Source organism: Lissotriton helveticus, chromosome 2_1 (genome assembly GCF_964261635.1).
Source record: "Lissotriton helveticus chromosome 2_1, aLisHel1.1, whole genome shotgun sequence".
Taxonomy (NCBI): Eukaryota; Metazoa; Chordata; class Amphibia; order Caudata; family Salamandridae; genus Lissotriton; species Lissotriton helveticus.
The window spans coordinates 2,132,804,703-2,132,827,544 of record NC_136059.1 but is presented as its reverse complement, the minus strand read 5'-3'; the positions used below and the strand labels follow the sequence as shown (position 1 = coordinate 2,132,827,544).

The 22,842-nt window shown below is 45.1% G+C and overlaps 1 protein-coding gene across 1 annotated transcript in view; it reads left to right on the top strand.

Moving 5' to 3' along the window:
* The window catches only part of AGA (aspartylglucosaminidase), a 311,611-nt gene that overhangs the window by 156,813 nt on the left and 131,956 nt on the right, over nucleotides 1–22,842 (top strand). The window contains exon 5 of the mRNA XM_078677092.1: nucleotides 6,523–6,640. Coding sequence (XP_078533218.1) covers nucleotides 6,523–6,640 — 118 coding nt within the window. The remainder of the gene's footprint in view (nucleotides 1–6,522; nucleotides 6,641–22,842) is intronic.

The window sequence follows — 22,842 nt, the reverse complement described above, 5'->3', positions numbered from 1 at the left end:
TCTATTGTTCTACTGCTCACCATGCCACCCCAATGTAGACCCAGCCATATGCAAATCAGTGTTAACCCTGTGACTCATGGGTACAGTCAAGACCGAACTGCCAAGCCATGTCCTCACTGGACCGGAAAGAAGCATCCTGTGACCGGTTTCTGGGTATTACCCTTCATCGGACAGGCTAGCTTGAATCCAGTGGCACAGTGAGCAAGGGACCCAAGTCTGGGCATATCCATCCCACTTAGGGTGAAAAGTGCTACACAAACAAAATGATGGACGGAATGCTGAATAAATCATACATTCACCCCCAGTCAAGAGATCTGGGTTAAATCCGTCGTTCTTTTTCTCACCATGCCACCCCAGTGTAAACCCAGCCATATGCAAATCATTCTTGACCCTGTGACTCATGGGAACAGTCCAGACCCAACTGCCTAGCCAGGTCCTCAATGGACCGGAAACAAGCATCCTGGGACAGGTTTCTGGGTCTTACCCTTCTTCAGCCAGGCTAGCTTGAATCCAGTGGCACAGTGAGTAAGGGACCCACGTCTGGGCATACCCATCCCACTTAGGGTGAAAAGTGCTACGCAAACAAATGTTGGCTGGAATGCTGAATAAATCATACATTAACCCCCAGTCAAGAGATCTGGGTTAAATTCATTGTTCTTTTGCTCACCATGCTACCCCAGTGTAGACCCAGCCATATGCAAATCAGTCTTGACCTTGTGCCTCATGGGAACAGTCCAGACCGAACTGCCAAGCCAGGGCCTCACTGTACCGGAAACAAACATCCTAGGACCGGTTTCTGGGTATTACCCTTCAGCAGCCAGGCTAGCTTGAATCCAGTGGCACAGTGAGCAAGGGACCCACGAGTGTAGGGCGTGGTGAGTGCTTTCACTCCCCCCCGACCACCCCCCACGCTACTCACACCGGATTGGTGGGGAATGCTCATGCACCTGGAGGTGGCTATTTGTGCTTGGCCTCAGCGCGGACACGCAGCTGGCGTGCCAAAGGCAAGCCTGTGTTCGCCCGTCCATGTCCGGCTTTACCAGGGACCAAAACCGTTGGCAGTTTTACTACCCAACTTACGCTAAAATAATCATCTGACCTACTTAAGTCTAGCTCCTAAAACCGCTGCAGTGTGTGTGCTCAATCTCATGATGGACCCTCCTAAACTGAAATGCTCCCATTTCGACTATAGTCTAACATACAACAAGCCCATTAGGCCTAAGGACTACAACTCTCAGTTCTTATTGATCAACTGTCATTCTATGACCAAACATAAGAATGCCATTTTTGATTTATTATGGGAAAGCAACCTGATGCCTTGTTTCTGGCTGAAACCTGGCTCAGCGAATCCTCCGCACCAGATATTCTGGGTGCGATCCCGTTAGGCTATAGGATTGTAAGACAAGACCACCCCATAAAAGAGGTGGAGGGATAGCCACTGTTCAGAAGCTAGCTCTGAAATGTACTATTAAAGCTACTAATATTGAGAACTGTGAAGCCATGTTTTTCTCTCTCTTTCTAGCATAAACTTTTGCCCTAATGGTCTTTCTGATCGACCGCCCACCAGGCCCTGCAACACAATTTATTGCCAGTTTGGCTGAGAACATTGTCCAACCTTCCCTACACCATAAAATGTGATAGTTTTAGGTAATCTTAATCTACACTTTGACGATGAGTCCAGTCCCAAAACACTAACTCTTGACAGGAAGCTGGACTCCATGAATCTCTTTTAAAGAGCGTGTACCCCGACCCACCAACTAGGCCACACCTTAGATCCCATATTCAATAACTTTCACACTATTAAAGTCACAAAACCTTTAATAGTTCCTTGGTGGGACCATTATGGGGTGCCTTTCTCTGTGCAGCTCTTCAGGACTTCTCCTGATAACATGCCCAATCAGAGGACTAGGAGAAGAAAGTGGAACATGTTTAACCCTGAAATATTTGCCACATCGCTATTATGTACTGCTCTCCAGTTAAGGGAGGATATCACTCTAGCCAACTCTCAAATTGAAAATTGGATACCGGAAGCCCTAGATGAAGCTGCACCATTCACAACAGGAAATAAAAAATCCCACGGTGCCGAATTCCTCTGCTTGGTTTACCAAAGATCTTAGCTTAGCCAAAAAAAGCATGTAAGTGTTTGGAACCTAATTGGAAGAAAAAGTACTGCCCCATTAGCAGAGATAACTATAAAGCTTAAGTTTAAAAGTATCATGCTCTTATTGGAAAAACCAGATGTGACATTTATACAGAAAAAGTAGAACCTGCCAATAATTCATCCAAAGAACTTTTTTCAATCCTGAAATATATCCTCAGTGGGGCTCACGACAGCGCTCACGACAGCGCTCGCATCTTCATCTGCTGAGAATTGCACACCATTGTTCATCCAAAGTAGCAACCATCTCTAATACATTTCCTGTAGAAGCGTCCAGACCCCTCAATCTTGACCTCCTCCTGGTTTTGAGGCATGTATGGCTCCGAACTTGGAGGAGCTGAAGAACATAGCGTTGGGTATCAAGTCAGGTTTCCCCTCGGACCCTGCTCCACCTAAGAATTTGATTAAGGGAAAGGAAATTATCCTCGCATATATACAACAGCACATCACACTCTTTCTGTGCAGGCGACATTCCTCTGTAGAGGAAGTAGGCGATAGTTCTTCCACTTCAGAAGAAGCCTTCTGCTGACCACACAGCACTAGAAAACGTAGGTCCTATTTCCTTGCTACCTTTATCCGGCAAAATCACTGAAAAAGTGGTGAGTAAACAACTAACCATGTACATTGCCGCAAATGACCTATACATTCCGATCCAGTCAGGCTTCAGAGCTTCTTATTCTACAGAATCTGCTCTAGACAGAAACTTCGAGAAAGTGTGCGGATGCATAACAAACAGCCACACTAGTTCTACTGGACTTAAGCACAGCCTTTGATACTGTATTGCACAACTTACTCTTTCAAAGGCTAAACCAATGCGGTGTGGGCGGTCTAGCTTTGCGCTGGCTACGATCATTTCTTTCTACGCTAAGTTTTCAGGTCGCTCAGAATCCCTTTCTGCCAGAAAGCAAGGAGTTCCACAAGGCTCAATCTTGAGGCCCACCTTTTTATCTCTATATTGTTCCCCTTGCGTACGTTGTAAAAATACCCAATGTGACAATTGTGTCTTATGTAGACAACACGTACTCAATTTCCACCCTTTCTCAGGACACCGAGGCTACAGCCACACACTTCTCATCTAGAGGATCTTGCTTCTTGGATGTCCTATCGCTGCCTAAAACCTAATGGCAATAAAACTGAGGTACTGACAGTTGGGAAAGTTTCCTCGATCTAGGCCTCAGCTTGGTGGCCTGAGTCCTTTGGGCAAATCTCCGCCCGAATCGGAAACTAAAACGTTGGGGCTATGTTTCAATTTGAAACTCTTTCGATCACTTTGGGATCCCTGCCTGTTCTCAGCTTACAGAAATTGGCCACTGCTTCCAAGTGAGCCTGCGCCTAGGTTTCCATTTTTTTCTGCTGGTAGGCCCATTTGATGAAGGGCTCCACTGCCCTGGCTGTGGCTTCCGGGTTCCCCAGAGACTGGAGCCCGCCCACCTGCATTACCGTGGCAATGTATTTACCGCACTGTTTTGCTGTCCTGGGTGTGAGTGCATGAACGATTAGTAAGGACAAGCCCAATAAACCAGCTCCCATAAGTGTTCTGGAAAAGGTGTCATTCTCTGCTGGACGTCTGACTCTAGCCTTCAGAATTTGCCCATCTGAGAATGAGAACGTACATCTGCCGAGGAGTTCTTCATCCCTGGGACATGCCATGCCCTAATGTCAAGGTTTCCATCAAACTGCAACCTGGTCAGGCACCTCATCAGTACATCCGAACAGGTGGTTGTGCCTTTGTTTATAGCCTGAACCACTCCCATGTTGTCAGACCAAAGCATGAGCTTCATATCCTGCAGCCTCTCTCTCCATACTGACAAGGCTACCACTATGGGAAATAGCTCGAGGAAGGTGATGTTGTTGGGGATGCCAAGCTCATGCCATTTCTTGGTCTACTGCCCGCGCACCATTCTTTACCAAGTATATACCCAAAACAAGCCAGCTCCATCCGTGAATAGCACTATTTGCTTGGCAGTGACCCACCCTTCCTGCCAAATAAGTAGTCTGTTAAACTTTGTCAAGAAGGAATCCCACATGGCTAGATCCTTTCTTAACCCTGTCCCCAGCCTAACGTGGTGGTGCTTCTTCCTTAGGCCTGCAGTCAGTCTGGTCATGTGCCTTGCAAACACGCACTCTCCTGGTATGATCCTCACGGCGCAGTCAAGCTTGCCAATCAGTCTCTGCAATTCTCAGAGGGTTGCCTTTTCTTTACGGCAGTGTCCTGATCTCTTCCCTTATTTCAGTAACCTTAGCTTCTGTGATCCTGCACGCGCCCGCTACTTAGTCAATCTTAATACCCCAAAACACTATATTTGTGGCGGGCCCACTGTCTTTTCCACTGCAGGGGGGACCTTGATATGCCTGGCTAGATTTTACTGGGAAAGGAGACACAAAAAGAAAAAAACATTATCTTGCTTACCATCCCTATTTGAATGCAACATATTTATCTTGAACCATCCAAGAATGCTTCATGGAGTGGCAGGTGCTACCTACTGTGTGACCGGTACACAGTAGGGTAGCAAGGGCAAGTAAGGAAATTGGGCCCTCATGCATGTTGTGTAATTAAATACAGACATGGTGTGTGCTTGCCTCTGGGGAGGTGTGACCGCCTCATTTCAGTTAGTAAAGATACATGGATGGACAATCGGAGTAATCCTGATAAAGTATTCAGCACATTCAAAGGTATGGTGCTAGCCTGTGGAATAGTCCTGCCATTTTCTGCAGAAGCAGCAGCAATGACCACCTACCACTGTAATAAGCACATCATCGGTGTTGACAGAATCTGCAGTGAGCTAACCAGCGAGAGTTCCTGTTCAGTTGCTGATGTTCTTCATCTTTGGCTAGGTGGGCGGGTAAGTCCATCGTAGCATGTACCAGGAGCAATCTCTGGCTGTGGTGCAGGAAGAGAGGGTGAGATATACCAGGGCTGGCTGCTTCTGTTGCGAGTTAAGCACACAAACTAGAGTTCACACAATGAGGCTTGTGTACGTTTTTGTGATGGGATTCGTTTTTGTACAAGTCATCAATGACCAAAATGTTAAGAAAGTAAACTTCTTTGTTTGCTGATCCAAAACCTGAGGGTAAAAAATTGAGCAGATGCCCGAGGGGTTTGACCAAGGAAAAAGACTGCACAGAGCTGATTCAAAGCATAGTAAGTTTGTTTATGCTGTGCGATGATGTTGTATGTGGATGTTCTGCAGTGACATGAAGACTACCAGACCTCAGACATGGAAGGATACAACTCTTCCAATCATAACATTGAGACCGAACTGTTCCTGGGAGGGCGTTGGACACGCATATGGAGGAAAGGCATCAAATTAAAAGCAGACACCTAGGATAGATCACAAAACCTTCTAATCTTGTGCAAGAGGCAGACCCAAAGCCTATTCTAAGTATGTGTATGTATTAAAAACAATAGATCATGCCAACAGACAGCTAACGCTGTCCATGATTAAGACATAGAAAATTACTAATCGTATCATCGGTGAGGCCTTTAGATCGAGTCAAGTCTAAATCGCTATTGGAACAGATGAACTTTCAGGATTTTCGGGAATTTCACAGTTCTGCGTCTGTGTAAATAAAACATTAAGGAGGTTCGTCGCGGGAGGCTTGTACGTTCAGAGTTCTGCCCCAGCACATTTGTATTACACCAGGCCGATAGCTAGTCTATTTATGTAGGTGTCTGGCTGGCTGGTAAAGTACCACCAGACTGAGCAGGTAGTGTGACACCCTGTCATGAAGACCCGTATCGACCTGACCCAATGTTTGACACTGTGCTTAACGGGTGAGCCATTGTAACGATGGCATGTCTAGAGTGATGTCATCTGCATGAAAATGTGACGCAACACATCGAGACATGCTCCTTATGTCCAGTAAAGTGCTTACTTTTCCTTCTAGAGTTCTTTTCTTCATTGTATGTACCTACGTTTTTTTGTACTTTTATTTAATACAAACATAAGAAAGCCATAGAAGTTTTTTATGTCACAATAGGGGTTTACAGAGGGATGTAAGCTTGATTTCCAAACCAGCCTAACTGGTCAACTGTGCCATGACTTGTCCTTGTATAACACAGCACCTTCGCCATTCACATGTGCTTCATTATGGTTTTTGTCATGTCTAATCTGGTTTTGAGGGTATGGGTTGATTTGGCCAAACAGGATTGTAACATGATAAGGTAGTACAGCTGTGAGGACCTTTGTTGATTTTTAAACGAGTTAAATTAATAAGCAAAAATAAAGACAATGGAAGCCAAGGCAAATCAGTTTTAGGTAACTAGACTATAGAGATGATTACAAACACTTGGAGATTAAAAAGAAGTGCTTCCCTGGCCACCCGTTGAAATCTCTTTAAAGATATGAAACCTTTGATTGCAGAATGTAATACCAGATGCTTCAAAGTCATGTGGACCATACAAGCCAGCTAAAGTATTCCCGGGAAGAGAATGGAAATTGTCACGACGAACCATAAATGTTCATAATCATGACACAATTGGTAAATATACTTCTTTCTTTAAAACATATTGTGTCAACTTTTGCTTTATGTTGTTTTCTACCCCTTAACTACAGGGATTTTCCTTTGCCAAATATGACTCTCGATGTCTGCACTTTGGTACTTAAGTAACTGTACATGTCAAGATGGCTACAAGTATAGTTGTCTTCTTTTAAGTAGATATGGGTTATGCAGTAATTTCTTTCTTCAACTTCCTCATTGCAGCACTGATCAATTTGGTTGAATTTGTCTAGCACCATATTAAGACTTCACTCTAGAGGTGTTTTCTGAGGAGCTAGCCAGGGAAGGGGCTAAGTTAAAATCTTCTGTGCCTTAGCCTTGGCTTTGTACAGAACCCTTGTATGTTCTGAATACTTGCTGTAAGATCCCTAGTAAGGTATTGGCAAAGAGATTTCGTCCATGGCTGCCAAAACGAATCCACTTGGAGCAAAATGGATTTATACTTGGATGTATTAGCTCTTAGTAGATGTAGTCCTTAAATATTACAGGAATATTTCAAATACTGGAAGCTGCCACCCAGTAGTGGTTGTAGTCTCTTTGCTTGACCCTTGATTTGAAAAAGTCTTTTGAAACTTTAAATTGGCATTGTATGTCTGATATATTAGAAAATTTGGTGTTGTAAGACAAATGTTTAAATTAATTAACTGTATGCTAGGCCTACAGGCAGTATTGGTCGGAACATAGCAACATCTTACTGGGTAAACAGGGGGATACAGCAGTGTGGGACCCTATTCCTTCTTCTTTTCACCTTGACTATTGTGCCAGAGTTCGGAAGGAGGGTTGAGAGGGGCATCCTGCTAGTTGATGCCATTCACACTTTCACACTCTATGCTGACAGCATTATTCTATATGTAAGAGATGTCCAGACTGAGCCGCCTTAAACGGTCTAAACCTTAACAGATTTCAAAGAAGCATCTGGGTGGAGGAATAGTTGGACAAGTTCATGTTTGGTTCCCAAAGACCTGAAACTGAAACTGCTACCAGATAGAGTGGACATAGACAGGGGTTACCCAAGATAGGGGCAGACTGTGATTTTTTATTAAGGGGTCATGATATACCAGACATGCTGCCGGGGAAAGATGAAACTATTTCTCCTGCACATAGGGAGCTGCATTTCCCACAGCTTCCACCATGCAGCAGCAATGCCGGCTCCCGCAGGAGGCGGGCAGCCACCTGGGACAGCGGGGGCCTTGAGGCTCCCCAGCAGTGCCGGGGAAAGGACAAGAGAGAGCAGAAAGAGGCAGAATTAAGGTCAGAAACAAGCAGAAAGAGGCATGATAAAAGTGAGAAACAAGCAGAAAGAGGCAGAATACAGGTCCGCAACGAGCAGCAAGAAGCAGAATAAAGGTCAGGAGCAAGCAGAAAGAGGCAAAATAACGGGCAGAATTAGCAGAAAGAGGCAACTTGGAGGGCATGATCAAGCAGAGAAAAGGCAAAAAACGAGGAGAAAACGAGCGGAGGAGGCGCAAAAATAAAGGCAGCAGGGAGTTGCGGACTGCAGGCAAGCAGGACAGAAGGACTGTCAGCGGTATCTGGCGCGATGACCTGTTTCAGTGTGCACCTACTTGTCTTTACTGTGCACCCACTGGCAGACTCACTCATGTACCCGCTTACAGAGCCACTCACAAACCCACTCACAGACTCAAGCACTCACCCACTGAAACACTTGGACACTCATCCACCCACTCACAGGTGCACTCAAAATTTCACGTACCCAATCCCAGACCCACTCAAGACACTTATGGAACCACTCACTGACCCACTCTGAAACTCACACACCTCCCTATATAGCCACTCACACACCCACTCTCAAAGGTTACAGGTTATAGTTGGGAAGTAACATTTTACAAAACGTTGAAACTCACTGAAAAAAAAACAAAAGTTACAGGGACGTTATATGTAGGAAATAGAATTTAGGAAGCTTAGACTTTCAGTGAAAAGAAACAAAGGTTACAGGTGTGGTATACTTAGTAAATGGTGTCATGATTGATGTCACAGATCATGTCGTGACTGATGTAATATGTGAGGTCATAAGCAGTGCATTACGGGGGTGTAAATTATAGTTAGCTCACATAGCAATAACCGTTGAATTTCAGTAGTTTTGTACAATTGAATTTCGAGCTTAATTGTTTTTTTTCCTGTGAAAATAAAGGGTTTATGCTGGGTATGGGTTTTGGGTGGCAAGGGTAATTTTAGGGTTTACGGTGGAAATGGGTTTTTGGGTTGCAAGGATCGTTTTAGGGTTGAAGGTGGGTAAGAGATTTTGAGTGATAAGGCATTTTTTAGGGTTTTAGGATGAGTAAGGGTTATTGGGTGGTAAGGTATTTTTTGGGTTGTTGGGTGGGAATGGGTTTTTGGGTGGCAAAGGTAATTTTAGTGTTTGGGGTCGGTAAGGGTTTTTGGGTTGCAAGGGTAATTTTAGGGTGGGTTTGTGTGGAAGGGGTAGTATTCGTTTTTATGGTCGGTATGGGTTGATTTGTGTGTGTGTGTTTACTATATGTAAAGATAGATATATCAATATATAGTCACTGAAGAAACCAAATGTTACAGGGACGATATAGTTGGACTCAGATTTCACTCATAAAAAAGACTGGGAAATTCAGCAGTTCTAGTTACCTGAGGTAAGTTGAACTTATGTCCCCCACATTGCAATGCTTATTACATCACTCATTACATGGTCCGTGACAAAACTGATGACATCACGGCCCCTCCCTGGTCCGATTTTGCCCGGGGTAAACATTTCTTTTGCCCTAGTAAGGTCCCTGCTGGACCGACCAAAGAGGGCTATGGGGGGGGGGGTCAGGGTATTCCTACCCTGAACCATTTTCTTTGTGTTTTTTAAAGTTTTTTGTGGGACTTGGCTGAATTAGAGTACCAGGATGGCTGTTGGCAGCTAGTCACATTTCAGCATAGGGACAGTCGAAATCTCGGAGGATCCACGTCCCTTAAATAAAAAAATTTTGTGATAAGTCTAAATCTACTGAACGGATGTGCACCAAATAACCAAAGCGGGGATGGGTGTGGGTGTGGGTGTGTATATAGATAAAGGGTTTATTCTTACTAGTACAATACTAATATTTACTTGTAAAACCTTTACCACGCATATGCCTTTACCATTTATGCTTTTAAAACAATATTTGTTCTAAAGGCATGCGTGGTAAAGGCAAATGTATTATAAAAAAACAAATTGGTGGTAGTTCATGCGTTGTAATGGCCGCCTTGTAAAAGCATGCATTACAACGGTATGCATAGTTCTGTCATGGATCCCTCAACAAACGATGTTGCCCTGGCGCTACCTCTTATGGGTATCCCTTGCCAACAGGATGGAGTCTCTTTTGGAGTAAGAATGTGAGCTTCATAGAGGACAATTATTAACGCACAGGAGAAGGCACAAATCTAAAATTAGACGCTGGAGGACCAATCCAAATGAGCAGCAAACACACATGCTGATACAAGCTCTTTAATCTGTGGGACAAAGAACATGTGTCCGTTGGTTGTAAAATGCACGAATAGAGCACACTGGTGTATCCTTGGAGGTAAGGGGAACACCCATATTAGTGACTTTTAATGATGAATAATAGCAAAGATCCATAAACTACCCACACAAAGTATCACAACACACCAGGTTTAAATATATTCACCTTTATAGGCTACATAGGGCCTACCTAACCCCACACATGATCAGTAGGATATACCCTGGGGTCACCATGGAATATCCATGATTTCACATTCACAAGCTGGTTTTACACATGTGAAATGGGAATGTCCTGAATTTGAGAGGTACATAATACAAATTCGACCATGTTGTCGCACAAACTAAAAAAAGCAAAACGATTACACAAAATTAGAGGAACAAAAGAAACAAGGGAAAAATGCACAGACCTATCAAAGAAGAAGAGACACTTAATATGGTCACTCAAACAGGAAAAACTAGAGCACGACTGGGTAACAATACACAAGCTTTCAAAACCCAACAAACAACGACAACTTTGGCAATACATTGCAAACTTGGAGAACGGCAAAGTGGATAGGCGCAACTCAGTACACGCCGATATTTGGATAAGGTACGCTGCCTCAATCTACACTGAGAAAGCATCTACCGCAGCCCATGAAAAACAAGAGGTCCTACTTGCAACTGGAGAAGAAACTGTTACGGAAGCCCGCGCGGAATCACTTGGAAAAGAACAAGAGGGCACCTCAGTTAAACAAGTGATAAGCAGGATAAGAAGAGATGGGGCTCCTGGGCCTAACGGCCTCCCCGGGGCAATTTTCAGAGAAGATCCAGTTTACTGGAGTAGAATTCTCTCCACACTGTTTACCGAATGTAGACTAAAAGCACAAGTACCAGACTCGGGGCGAGGGTCCTTCGGGCATCCTATCTTCAAGAAGGGGGGCAACACAGACCCAAAAAATTATCGACTCATTGCTCTCCTGGACATTGAAGAGAAAGCCTATGCCAGCACTCTACTGAAGGAACTCAACAAATGGATTAAAGAGAACGAAATCCTCCCCCACTACCAGACTGGCTTTCACAAGGGATGCTCCACAATTGATAACCTCGTGGCCATGTCATACTTGAGCCAGCAAGCAAACTGTAAAAACAACAAACCAATTTTTACATGCTTTGTAGACTATCCAGCCGCTTTTGACGGGGTACCCCGAAACAACCTCTGGAAAAAAGTGACCAATTGGCACATCCCAGCAGGACTCCTTAACGTAATCATTTCATTATACAGTAATACCTGGATCCAAGTAAAACTAGCAGATAATACTATAACAAAGAAGTGTCAGAAAAATCGTGGATTAAAACAGGGCTGCGTACTTGCCCCCACGCTGTTTAATCTTTATACTGCAGATCTGGGGAAGAAGCTTCTGAACGCCAGCCTTGCAACACCAAAAATCGGGAGAAACAAACTGCAAATTTTACAATATGCGGATGATTTAGTAGTAATGGACCACACAAAAATTGGGCTGCAAAGAGGGCTAGTAGCCTTAAATAAGTACAATGAAATCAACGAGCTCATAATCAACGCGCAAAAAAAAAAAGTTGTTGTTTTTGGCCACTTCCCCAAAAAAGCCTCACTGAAATGGCACGCGGGGAAGGAAATCATCACAACCATGCGCTCATATAACTATCTTGGGTGCTGGCTAAGTGAAACTGGCAAAGCTACATCACATACGCACAAAATGAAGGCCAGAGCACAAGCAACAATTTTTTCGATATGCAAATTAAATGAGCTCATGCAGAGCCCAGCGTCAGCTCCCATTAGGAAGGTACTACAAGCCAAGATCAGGGCAACCGCAGGATATGCACAACAGGCGTTCCCAGGCAAAATGGAGGCAATGTTGGATAAAGTACAATGCTAGGCCTACAAACGTATTTTTAAACTTCCCAAATAGACTCGTCACAGTCTAATTCGTTTGGAGTTTGGCCTAAAGCAACAAAGTAAGGAATGCTTGGGTACACATGCTAAATACTTTTTACCAAGTTTTAACTGCCCCAGCTGGAAGTTTAAAAAGTATGCTGAAGCCAATTTACGGAGATACCGCTAACCCGTGGTATAGCTACAAGGAAAAAGCAGTTGAAACGTTGGGGCTTGCAATTGAAAACTGGAAAGATGCACCAACAAGCTACTTGGCGATTAAAAATGCAATAAACAAACAGTGTCTTTATTCGTCAAATACAAATGATCTAGCAGAATTTGTAACAGAAAGAGGCCCACCCGGGTTGGCAACATCATATACAGGGCATAAAACACAGCCTTACCTCAGCCAAGCACTTGGAAGGAAAGCACTCAAAAACATCATATGGGCCAGACTAGTGCCCCTCCAAATTAAAGAGCTAAACCCTGGTTGGAGGTCCCTGGAATATAAAATAAGATGCAGACTCTGCAACTACAAAAACAAATCTCTGTTACACATGATTTGCTGCTGCCCCGAGATGCTCCTGCCCCGACGGATCTTTTTAAAACAAATCTGGCTACGACACGGGGTTCGAACAGTAAAAGAAGCCGTTTCGGTACTTTTCTCCTGCACTCTTCCATCAGACCTGGCCAAGTTTGGGAAATACATGGCCAAGCTTCGAAACAGGCTTTCGGAAAACGAAGGGTCAGGAATGATGAAAGTCACCTTAGACCAATAAGCCAACTTGCCCCACAAACCAGACGGATAAGACATCATTTTAATAACTATAATATCTTAACTTAAGCAAGCAAGTCACTAATGTTGACACACTGGTATATGCTTGCTGTTTTTTATTCACAGACACAAATATTAATATATATATATTGATTTTTATATACTGATTTTGAAAGTTCCGTATACAAATGCATTTTTTAGGACTGCCTTTCTTTTTAAGATGTATTGTAAATGGTTTTAAGTAACTGTGCAATATAAATAAAATATTACTTACGTAAAAAAAAAAATTTAAAAAGAGGTTTGGGCGGTGGACACAGTAGTACTTTCAAATATGACAGATCATATTGATCAGCTGAATGATGAAGTGTGTATTTTGTTGCTTTTTTAAAGACCTAAATCACATAAAGCAGTGTATTTGGTTCTGGCCCTACAATTGGCTAAATGAGTTATTACTTTGTAACGGAAAGCTCCATTGGCCAAGAAGAGTAAAGCTGTAACATACTGGTCTGAAGTGGAAAGTGCAGCGTGCATCAACATCCCATCAGGGGTAACAAACGCTATATAAATACAAACCTTTTTTAGGTCTCGCCTAGACGAAAGCAAAGCGAAGCTTTGCTGTCTAGGGAGACAACTAATGTTGTCACTTTCGGGGGAATGTGGACTGCAGACTGTCACGAGCTTCTCCTCCTGGAGATTGTAGCTCGTGAGCGCGCACGTCGCCGTGCCTGATATTCCCATGCACAGAAAGGCTCCCGCACGCATGCGCACATACACACACTGCATACACACACACACGCACCCCCCTTAAACAGACACACGCTGCATACACACACGCACCCCCCTTAAACAGACACACACACGCACGCACGCTCAAACACACTCAAAGAGACACACGCGCGTACACCCCCACCCTCAACCCCACTCACCGGGCTCCTCTCCCCTTACGGGAAGGCACTGTGGTAGAAGGTGCGCTGTCTCAAATCACCGCCGCCTCCCAAAGCGGCATTGTATGTAAATTAAAAGTTGCCTCCCCGTTAACACCGCCGCACCCCGGGAACTTTGGTCGCCGCACAAATCCCGAGCGCAGCTCCTCTGACGTCAGACGAGGAGCCGCGCTGGGATTGGTGCCGGCGGGGCCGTTGCCTGGCAACGGAAGTGTCGTCGACGCCGGGCGGGACTTCGACGCCGGGCGGGAGGGGCGGAGCCTGATGGAGCCTGAGGCGGCTATGGAGCCGTGCCTCCCGCTGCTGCTGCTCGCTGCCGGTGAGTCCGGTTTACGGGCCGGGGAGTGGGGTGCTGCTATGTTTCGACTTAAGGGCGCAACAGGGAGATGTCTACGGAAGCCCCTTCCCGCCACTAATGTGCTTGTTTTTATTGGGAGGAGAGTGTGGGGAGGGGGAGGGCAGAGAGGGCGGGGGGTGGCGCCTGCTGCAGGTCAGCAAGGTTTTTTTTTTATGACGGACGATTATTAATTTTGTTATAGTGGACAAATGCTTAAAACGTTTATCGCTATGGTATTGCGTCTTTAGATTGGTTACTATGTTGTCCCTTCTGCTTTTTTTTATTTATAATGGCGCCGTCTTCTCCGCAGTGCAGCCACAGTGCTCCGCTTCTGCTGTTCTGCTGGGCAGGGGTGAAGGCTTTCGCTATGCTGCCCTTGTTCTATCCCTACTACCACCGGGAATGCAGAGATGAGACCCGGCTCACCGCTTCGATCTGTGGCACAGGTGGGGGTGGAGGCTCCAGTCACGCTGCCCCATGTCCACGTGTCGATCGTCCTTTGCAGCCCGCCTTCGAAAAAAGGTGCAAAAGTGAAGCCCGCTGCTCCTGGCGCCCTTACTGATGCCGCTTCTTTTTCCCGCCGGTTCCCCACGCCATAACCCGATGCGGAGGGTCTGATCCCAGCTGCCATCCTCAACTGGATGTTGGGTAGGTCACCACAGCATTCTTTGCCTCAGGTCCAGGGAGGGGGTGCTGGGGGTGTGGTGCCGGTAGCCTTAGCAGCGGGAAATAAAAAATGATTTGCGGGTTTGCGACCCCCTGTATTCCATTTACCATTTACAAATTTTAACACTATTTGCATTTTACATTACAATCATTTTAATCATTTTTTACAAAACATAAACAATATAAAAAACAATGTCATTTACAAGGCCATTTACTCAAAACAATGTCACTGCGAGACCTATTGCATTGTAAATGCTTGTTCCTCTTCTATCCTTCTGATATCCTACCGAATCTATACTAATTCAACACCAATCCTCTATGGGTCCCGGAGTAGTGTGCTACTTGCAGAAAAAGCGCTTTGACGCCTCGTCAGGGGTAGTAAGCGCTATACAAATGCAATTACAACACAATACGCCTGGCTGAGGTCCACTGGCTTCTGTGGGGATGTTCAGTCAACGCTTTTGGACATGCCCTTTGATGGTGACAAGGTAGAAAACGTGCTAGAGCGTTTGAAGGACTCTAGGGCTACGGCCTGGAGCTTGGGCCTCACTGCCACCTATCATCCCATGCAGTCTGCCACGGAAGGTTTGCCCCACCACGCTCCACCCAGAACCACAAGCCTGCGCAAGCTACCCAGCCGCTGACTGCCGGGTCCGTGGGACCCAACGTTGTGGGTCTGGGGTCCAGCGGGCCAGCCAGTCCACCAATGCCCTCCCTGCAGCAGCCTCCAAGCTTTCCTAGTCAGACTTTTCACCTCCCCTACCGGCACAACATCCCGTCGGACAGGTGGGTTTTGCAGATATTCCGAAGGGGCTAATCTCTCCCCTTCGAGACTACCCCTCCCTCCATGCCACCAACACTCCATCGCATGTCGGAGGATCATCTGGCCCTTCTCCGCTAGGAAGTTACAGCTCTCCTGGCCAAGAGAGCTGTCGAACGCATCCCTGTGCCAGAAGTAGGTCGTGGTTGCTACTCCCACTACTTCCTTGTACCCAAGAAGGACAAAGGCCTGCGTTCTATCTTATATCTCAGGGACACCAACCGCTTCTTCTGGGAGGAGAACTTCAAGATGTTAGCTTTGGCTCAGGTCTTGTCTACCCTCAACCCTAGAGACTGGATGGTAGCATTGGATTTGCAGGACGCTTACTTTCACATCCCTGTCCTACCTGCCCACCAGAGTTGCGTACGGTTAACGGTAGGCCACGAGCATTTTCAGTTCACTGTACTTCACTTTGGCCTTACCAGCACCCCTCGGGTGTTCACGAAAGTGATGGTGGTGATCGCAGCTCATCTGCGCAGGTCAGGGTTTCCATTCTTCCCCTATCTCAACAACTGGCTGTTGACTACGGCGGACCTGCTGCATTCGCTGAGTTTCACTATCAACGTGCCAAAGTTGCACCTGATACCCTTACAGAAGCTCCTTTTCATTTGAGCGGTTCTGGACACTGCGCAGTTTTGGGTCTACCCACCCGAGCAGCCGGGATATTTGGGCTATGATACCAATGTTTCAGCCTCTATCCTGGATTTCGGTGAGATTGACCCTGAGGCTGCTGGGCCTCATGGCCTCCTGCATCCTGCTGGTGGATCATGCCAGATGGCATGTGCGGGCTCTGCAATGGGACCTGAAGTTCCAGTGGGCGCAGCATCAGGGTAATCTTTCCGATGTCGTCCAGATCTCGGAGGGGACTGCAAGTCCGTTGCAGTGGTAGCTCATGAGCCAGGATTGAGTCAGCGGCAGATCCCTCCCCGTTACCCAACCAGAGTTTACGGTAGTGACAGACAGTCTCTCCTGGATGGGGCGGCCACATGGGGGAGGCGGAGATCAGAGGCCTCTGGTCTCTGGCGGAGTCCGAGCTCCACATCAACCTCCTGGAGCTCCGGGTGATTTGTCTCACACTGAAGGCATTTCTTCCCTCTGTCAAAGGAAGAGTAGTGCAGGTGTTCACGGACAGCACCATCGCCATGTGGTACTGCAACAAACAGGGTGGGTTGGGGACCCTAAATTAAGAGGCTCTTTGCCTTTGGACCTGGCTGGAACATCAGGGCATATCCCTGGTGGTTCAACACCTGGCATTTTCCCTTAACGCCAGGGTGGACAAACTCAGTTGTTGGTGCATGATGGATCACGAATGGCATCTTCACTCGGAGTTGGTGCAAGGTCTCTTTTAGCAGTGGGGAGAGCCTTGGTTAGATCTATTCTCCACAGAAGAGAATGTGCAATGTCAGCAGTTCTGTGCGTTGGAGTTTACAAAGCAGCACTTGCTAGGCGAGTGTTATTAGGGCCTTCTGTACACCTTTCCTCCTGTGCCACTTCTGCTCAGAGTGCTGAAGAAGATCAAGCGCGACTGCGCCTAAGTCATTCTTGTGGTTCTGTACTGGACCCGAAGAGTCTGGTACCCCGAGCTCCTGAGCATGGCCATCGATCCTCCGATCAGACTGCCTCTTCGGAAAGATCTTCTGTCACAGCAGCAGGGGATGGTCCTCAAACCTGTCCAGTCTCCACCTCCGTGCGTGGCGATTGAGCGGCGACAGTTGACAGCTTTCGACTTTCCTCCCGAAATCTGTAATGTCATCTTGGTAGCCAGGCGTCCCTCGACTAAAACAGTATACGTCTGTAGATGGAACAAATTTGTGACATGGTGCACAGCTAAGGCTGTGGATCCCCATTTTTTATTTGGCACAGCAGGGCTCTGCTCTGGGCACTCTTAAAGGCTATCTTTCGGCCATTTTGGCCTTTCTTGGTCTTCCTGATCAGCCTTTTCTATTCAAGTCCCCGGTTTTCAATAGATTTCTGAATGGTATTACTCATCTTTTTCCTCCTCCTCATTTTGTAATGCCCCAGTGGGACTTGAATCTTGTCCTCACTTATCTTATATGTGCTCCCTTTGAGTCACTACATAATTGTCCTCATCGTCTCCTTACTTTGCAGACTGCTGTTTTGCTTGCCATCACCTCTCCTCGCAGGGTGAGTGCGCTTCAAGCCTTGTCTTCCAGACCTCCCTTTCTTGCTGTCCATTCGGAAAAAGTGGTCCTCCGTGCTAGGCCCCCTTTTCTGCCCATATTTGTTACCTCTTTACATATAGGGCAGACCATCACATTTCTCACCTTCTTCCTGCCTCCGCACCCTTCCATAGAGTAGTTGAGACTCCACCTTCTGGACCCAAAACGTGTGCTGTCTTTCCACATTGACCGCACCAACGACGTCCTGGTGAACGATGTTAATTGCATTTGTAAAGAGCTGCTGCTACCTGAAGGTGTCCTGGCGCTGAGGTGAAGACCTACCGGAGATTTAAGAAATTGTGTGTGTTGCGAGCTAATTTGTGAAGAGCCAGGTTTTTAACGCCTTCCTAAAGGCCATCAAGTTGGTCATGCGTTTTAGATGTAATGGAAGTGTATTCCACGCCTTGGCCGCGTTAGCAGTGAAACTTCTGCCGTCCCAGTTCGCTTTTTTCACCAGGGGCATTGTCACAATTTATCATTCGATGACCGGAGTATTCTTTTTGGCGAGTACCAGCTGAGTTTTTGCTTTAGAAAATCAGGCCCTGATCCATGCTGAGCCTTGAAAACCAGACACAGGGCCTTGAATTGGGTGTGCTTTCTGACAGGTAGCCAGTGGATTTTTTTAATAGATGCTGTTCTCGATGCATACTTAGGAGTTCCTGTAAGGTGTCTGGCAGCAGCGTTCTGCAGCATTTGTAATTTGTTCATAGACCCTTCTTGAAGCTTAAAGTAAAGACCATTGCAGTAGTCCTGTCGCAGGGATCCTGCTCTTACACAGAACTGTGCATAGAGACTTAGAACCTCAGTGAATTAGGGTGTACCAAAACTCACCTCAGTATCCAAAATCCCCTACCAGACTAGCAATCAGTGTCTCATTGGTTCTTCCATACCCCCAATGATTAGACCACCCAGAACATGGACTTAGAACACCTCAGGTAACGTGGAACACATGAACACTCTTTTGTTATACTAACATACCAATCCAAAACGAGGAGTAAATGAAGACACGTGCAAGTTTGAAATGTTTATTTCTTATGCCGTGTTCTCAGGCGCAGTATCTTAGCTAATACAAGCAAACATAATATAAGCAACAAGGTTATCGGCATAGTTACTAGTCCATAAAATACAAAGGGAGAAAGCATGTTAAAATGCTAAATGGAAGAAGGCTAAATGGCACCTAAGTCTTACCCTCCCTTGCTATTATATTATATTATATCTAAAGAAGGTCTCTTTGGGTTTTAGAAGGGCGGCCCCATACCTCTGATCTTAGTGGAAAGGGATCACATCATCTTCCACCAGCTCTCTGCATGCGAATAGTCATCAAGTGTGTGTGCATGCTCTGCGCAGTGCATTATTAAACGCGCCTAAAGCCAGAGTTGGCCGTAGCTGCATATGTGTTATGTCTAGAACATGCGCAGATCTGACCTCACAACAACCACTGTGTTGAAATAACCTTGAAGGCCTCGGCACTCACTGTTCAGACATAGCTTAGCGAGCGAAGCTGATACAATAGCAAAACATATTATTCTCGTGTGAAGCAAAATATTCTACTAGGCTCAAAGCTCTAATAACAATATGTGTCGTGTGCAGAAGCAGCAGAAAGGTAAAATGGCGTTTAAACTTCTAATAAGCTCATGCTAACTTAACACAGTGTGAAGGCAAAGCCTATCTATATGACACCCTCCCTAGATCCGAGCACGGATAAGATAAGATAATGGGCAAATTTCTGGAATGCAGAGTTCAAGAACGACAGTCAGCTCAAATTTGCGCAAGGTAAAAAAATTAAAAAAGAAAAAAATGTGGTCTTTTAAAATTCTCATAGTTAAGTAAATTTAGTCATTGGCCGTAGCAAAGTCAATAGGCCTGGGGCAGAGAAATTTTTCATAGAGGCTAGAAAAAAAAATATTAATAATAAAAAAAATGTTCGATGTCCAATATATGACCTTGGTTATGGGAGAGTGAAGCGATGACACTGTTCATCCTAACATTGTATATGCAAAATATGCAGCAACAGCCTCCAATAGGAAGTTACTGTTCTCATCCGAAAACAGTTCAGCCATCCAATTTAACAGGGGGAAAGAACATACATGCTCTTCAATTACCGGAGCCTCTAGCACCATCAGAGGACAACTCGGTGGGTTCTCAATGAAGCTGTGTGCCAAGAAATCTTGCGCCGCTGCGAACACATTCCAACGACCCAGTATTCCATGCATCGCTGCAAAGGCCATAATCCCTCCGTCAGAACAAAGCAATTCATGAGCAACTAAGGGGCTCATAAGCGGATTTAAATCCACATCGGGAGACACCGTATTGCAGAGACACAAATCCAGGGCCCAGTCGAAATCGCAACTCAGGCAATGAAAAACAGGCTGGACACATGTAAAATAGGAAAATCGAAACAATAATCCATAAGCTGCACTTAACGTTGCAAGAGGCAGCGCGCCATACTACTCAAGCATTCGGTTGCGAAACAGCGCCAGGCGTGACAGCTCGTCTCGAAACACAGGACGTGCATCCATTTTGAATTAAACAAAATAGCAAAAGAATGCCTGAGCCAGAGCCAGTAGTAAGGAAAATCCACCAAAAAGGCTGGAAATGATCGAATGAAAGAAAGCAGGGAAGACACCAAATATAGTCTGAAAAGAAGTTACAAGGCCACTGCTTACAACTTTAAAAAAGTAGGCCAGCCCCGTTGTGGAGGACGCATTGAAGATTGTGTAAATTAATTCACCGAAATGCAAAGGCAAGTCAGTATTTAATAAAGCATGCACCTCTGTGCGGGTGTTAGCCACGTGAAGGACAAATGTCTCACAAGCAGATGTGAGGGCAACTTCTTTCTGGGACAATAGAGTTCTTATGCGACTCATCTTGTTGAACTCTGCTTTCAAGGTCGGAATCGTGGGCCAGATGGAAACATCAAGCTTCCCATGCGGGGGTGGATACATTATACATTCTTACAGCAGACCACACGCTCACCTAACGGTAACTACATAAGCAATACCTTTTATTATCCCACAGCAATCTTCATTGTTTAAAAGTAAATAACTCCCGTTTGCCAGTATTGTGAATGTGGGCACGATTGCCGGCACAGGTGTACCTTTCAAAATACAGGCCAAATTCGCTCATTCTGGTTACAAGAGCCATGCAATTGGATATGTCTGCACATCAATGAGTGATCTGGTGTTTCAGTGCAATCTTCACCATTCAAATAAACTTCTTTACCCTCCCTAAGGCATCTATAGGTAAATGGAAGCAGCCAAGCTTCATGGAGATAAGCACTTCCAATAGGTTCATATCTACCTATCGCAAAGTACTTTACACATCCATCGAACTTGAACAGAGGGAACGGGAGAGTTATTAACCCGTGGATAAGCCACGTTGCTGAATTGGCCTCTGCCACAGAAAACGGTAATGGTTCTAACCTTTGAATGTGTAACATAGAAAAGGAAGTATCTTTCATTGACAGTAAACGCTGCTTGTCAGTCAAATTAAACCGGGCAAACAATGATGAGGTGTTCATGCAATGCCATATGCACTTTGCCAGCTTTCAAGGTTTGCAAAGTCCATGCAAACTGCATAATGGAACGCAATTGATTTTGATCATGGTACAAAACAGACACTTTATCCTGCACAATATCAACAAAAGATGATACAATATTGTCTAATGTGTAAATGCGGGAAGAAAGCGTATTAATGCTGTTATCTACAACTGCTAGCACTTTCTCTAAATTAGCCTGATCTATAGCTCTAATGCGGGTAGCCGCCTCAATCTGGAAAGTTTTCCAGACTTCGTTGTAAATAGCATATATCCATCTTTTAGATCTGCTGTTAGCCGGGTCCTTTATAAAATCATTCAGATCAACATTGTCAGTCAGTTTAGATAAATGCAGCTTAACTGACGCCAAAGTGGAATGTTAGAGCCAATTCTGACATAATTTGCATACAGAATAGGTAGTAACAGAATGTCCACTTTCAAAACGGGGATCCACCCTGACCTGTGTAAAGCCTTGAGCCAAACCCAGAAAACGATGCTGGCAAGAATCAGCACTTTTGTGCCAGAGCAACCAACCCTTAGGATCCAAACCAGATATGTTAAAGGAAGAATTTAGCAACAGAGTTTGTAACTCTCTGATTGAAAATGTAGTAACATTATTCCAACCGGAATATTCTTCTAATTCAGGGAAAGAAGGAGCATTTAATTTTTTTGTTGTAGCCAATCCAAAGCATGTTGTCTGTGAAATTGTAGAATTCAAGAACAACATGTGGTTCGGGATGAGGCATGCACAATGCAAAGCCTCAGTTCCTTTCACTTGCCAGCTTTTAGAACCCCAAACTGATTTAAGGTCAATTGTATCCTTCCACAATTCGTAGCCACCTACAACTAACTGGTCTAGGAAGGACTTCGAATACAATAATTTAGTATCGGTAAGTCTAACTTTGGATGTGGACTTTTCGGTCATTTTAAAATTAAATGCATTGGGATTCGACTGATTAAAATCAGTAAAATAAGAGAACCTTTTCAAAAAAGGAAGCAGAACTGCCTTGTATAGGAACTGGACAATGTTCCCATTGTGTCTAATTTACAGTGTTTCTCCTGGTATTAGTTTTATGCAGGTAGTGATTGCCACAATATAAATGTCCGTAATTAGCAGATTCTAAATACAGATCTTCAGCATCAAAGGCAGCATAATATTTCAAATCGGAAAACAAAGCTTCTACGGCCTGAACGTCCCAATCATCAGAACGTATATTTTGTTTAATTACATCCCCCATAGAAACTCCAAGCACATTAGGGACATTTATAACCTCAGTGGGCCCATGAATTTGAAAACAAACAGCATCCCATACAACCCATCTAAAATAGGCCAAGCCGTGATGTTAACAAAAGCCAAGTCTCTCTTCAATCTGTGTGATGAGGAATGGGGAGCCAATGTTCCATTGATATGTCGAATGCATGTTCTCTCCTCGACATAGTGTCCATTGACAAGCCGAAATAAATACACCACAAAGCCAATTGACATGAAAAGGTAAAGTGAAAAAAGCACCAACCAAATGTAGGTCCAAGGGGGAATCAAAAAATGTTTTTTTAAACAATTTAG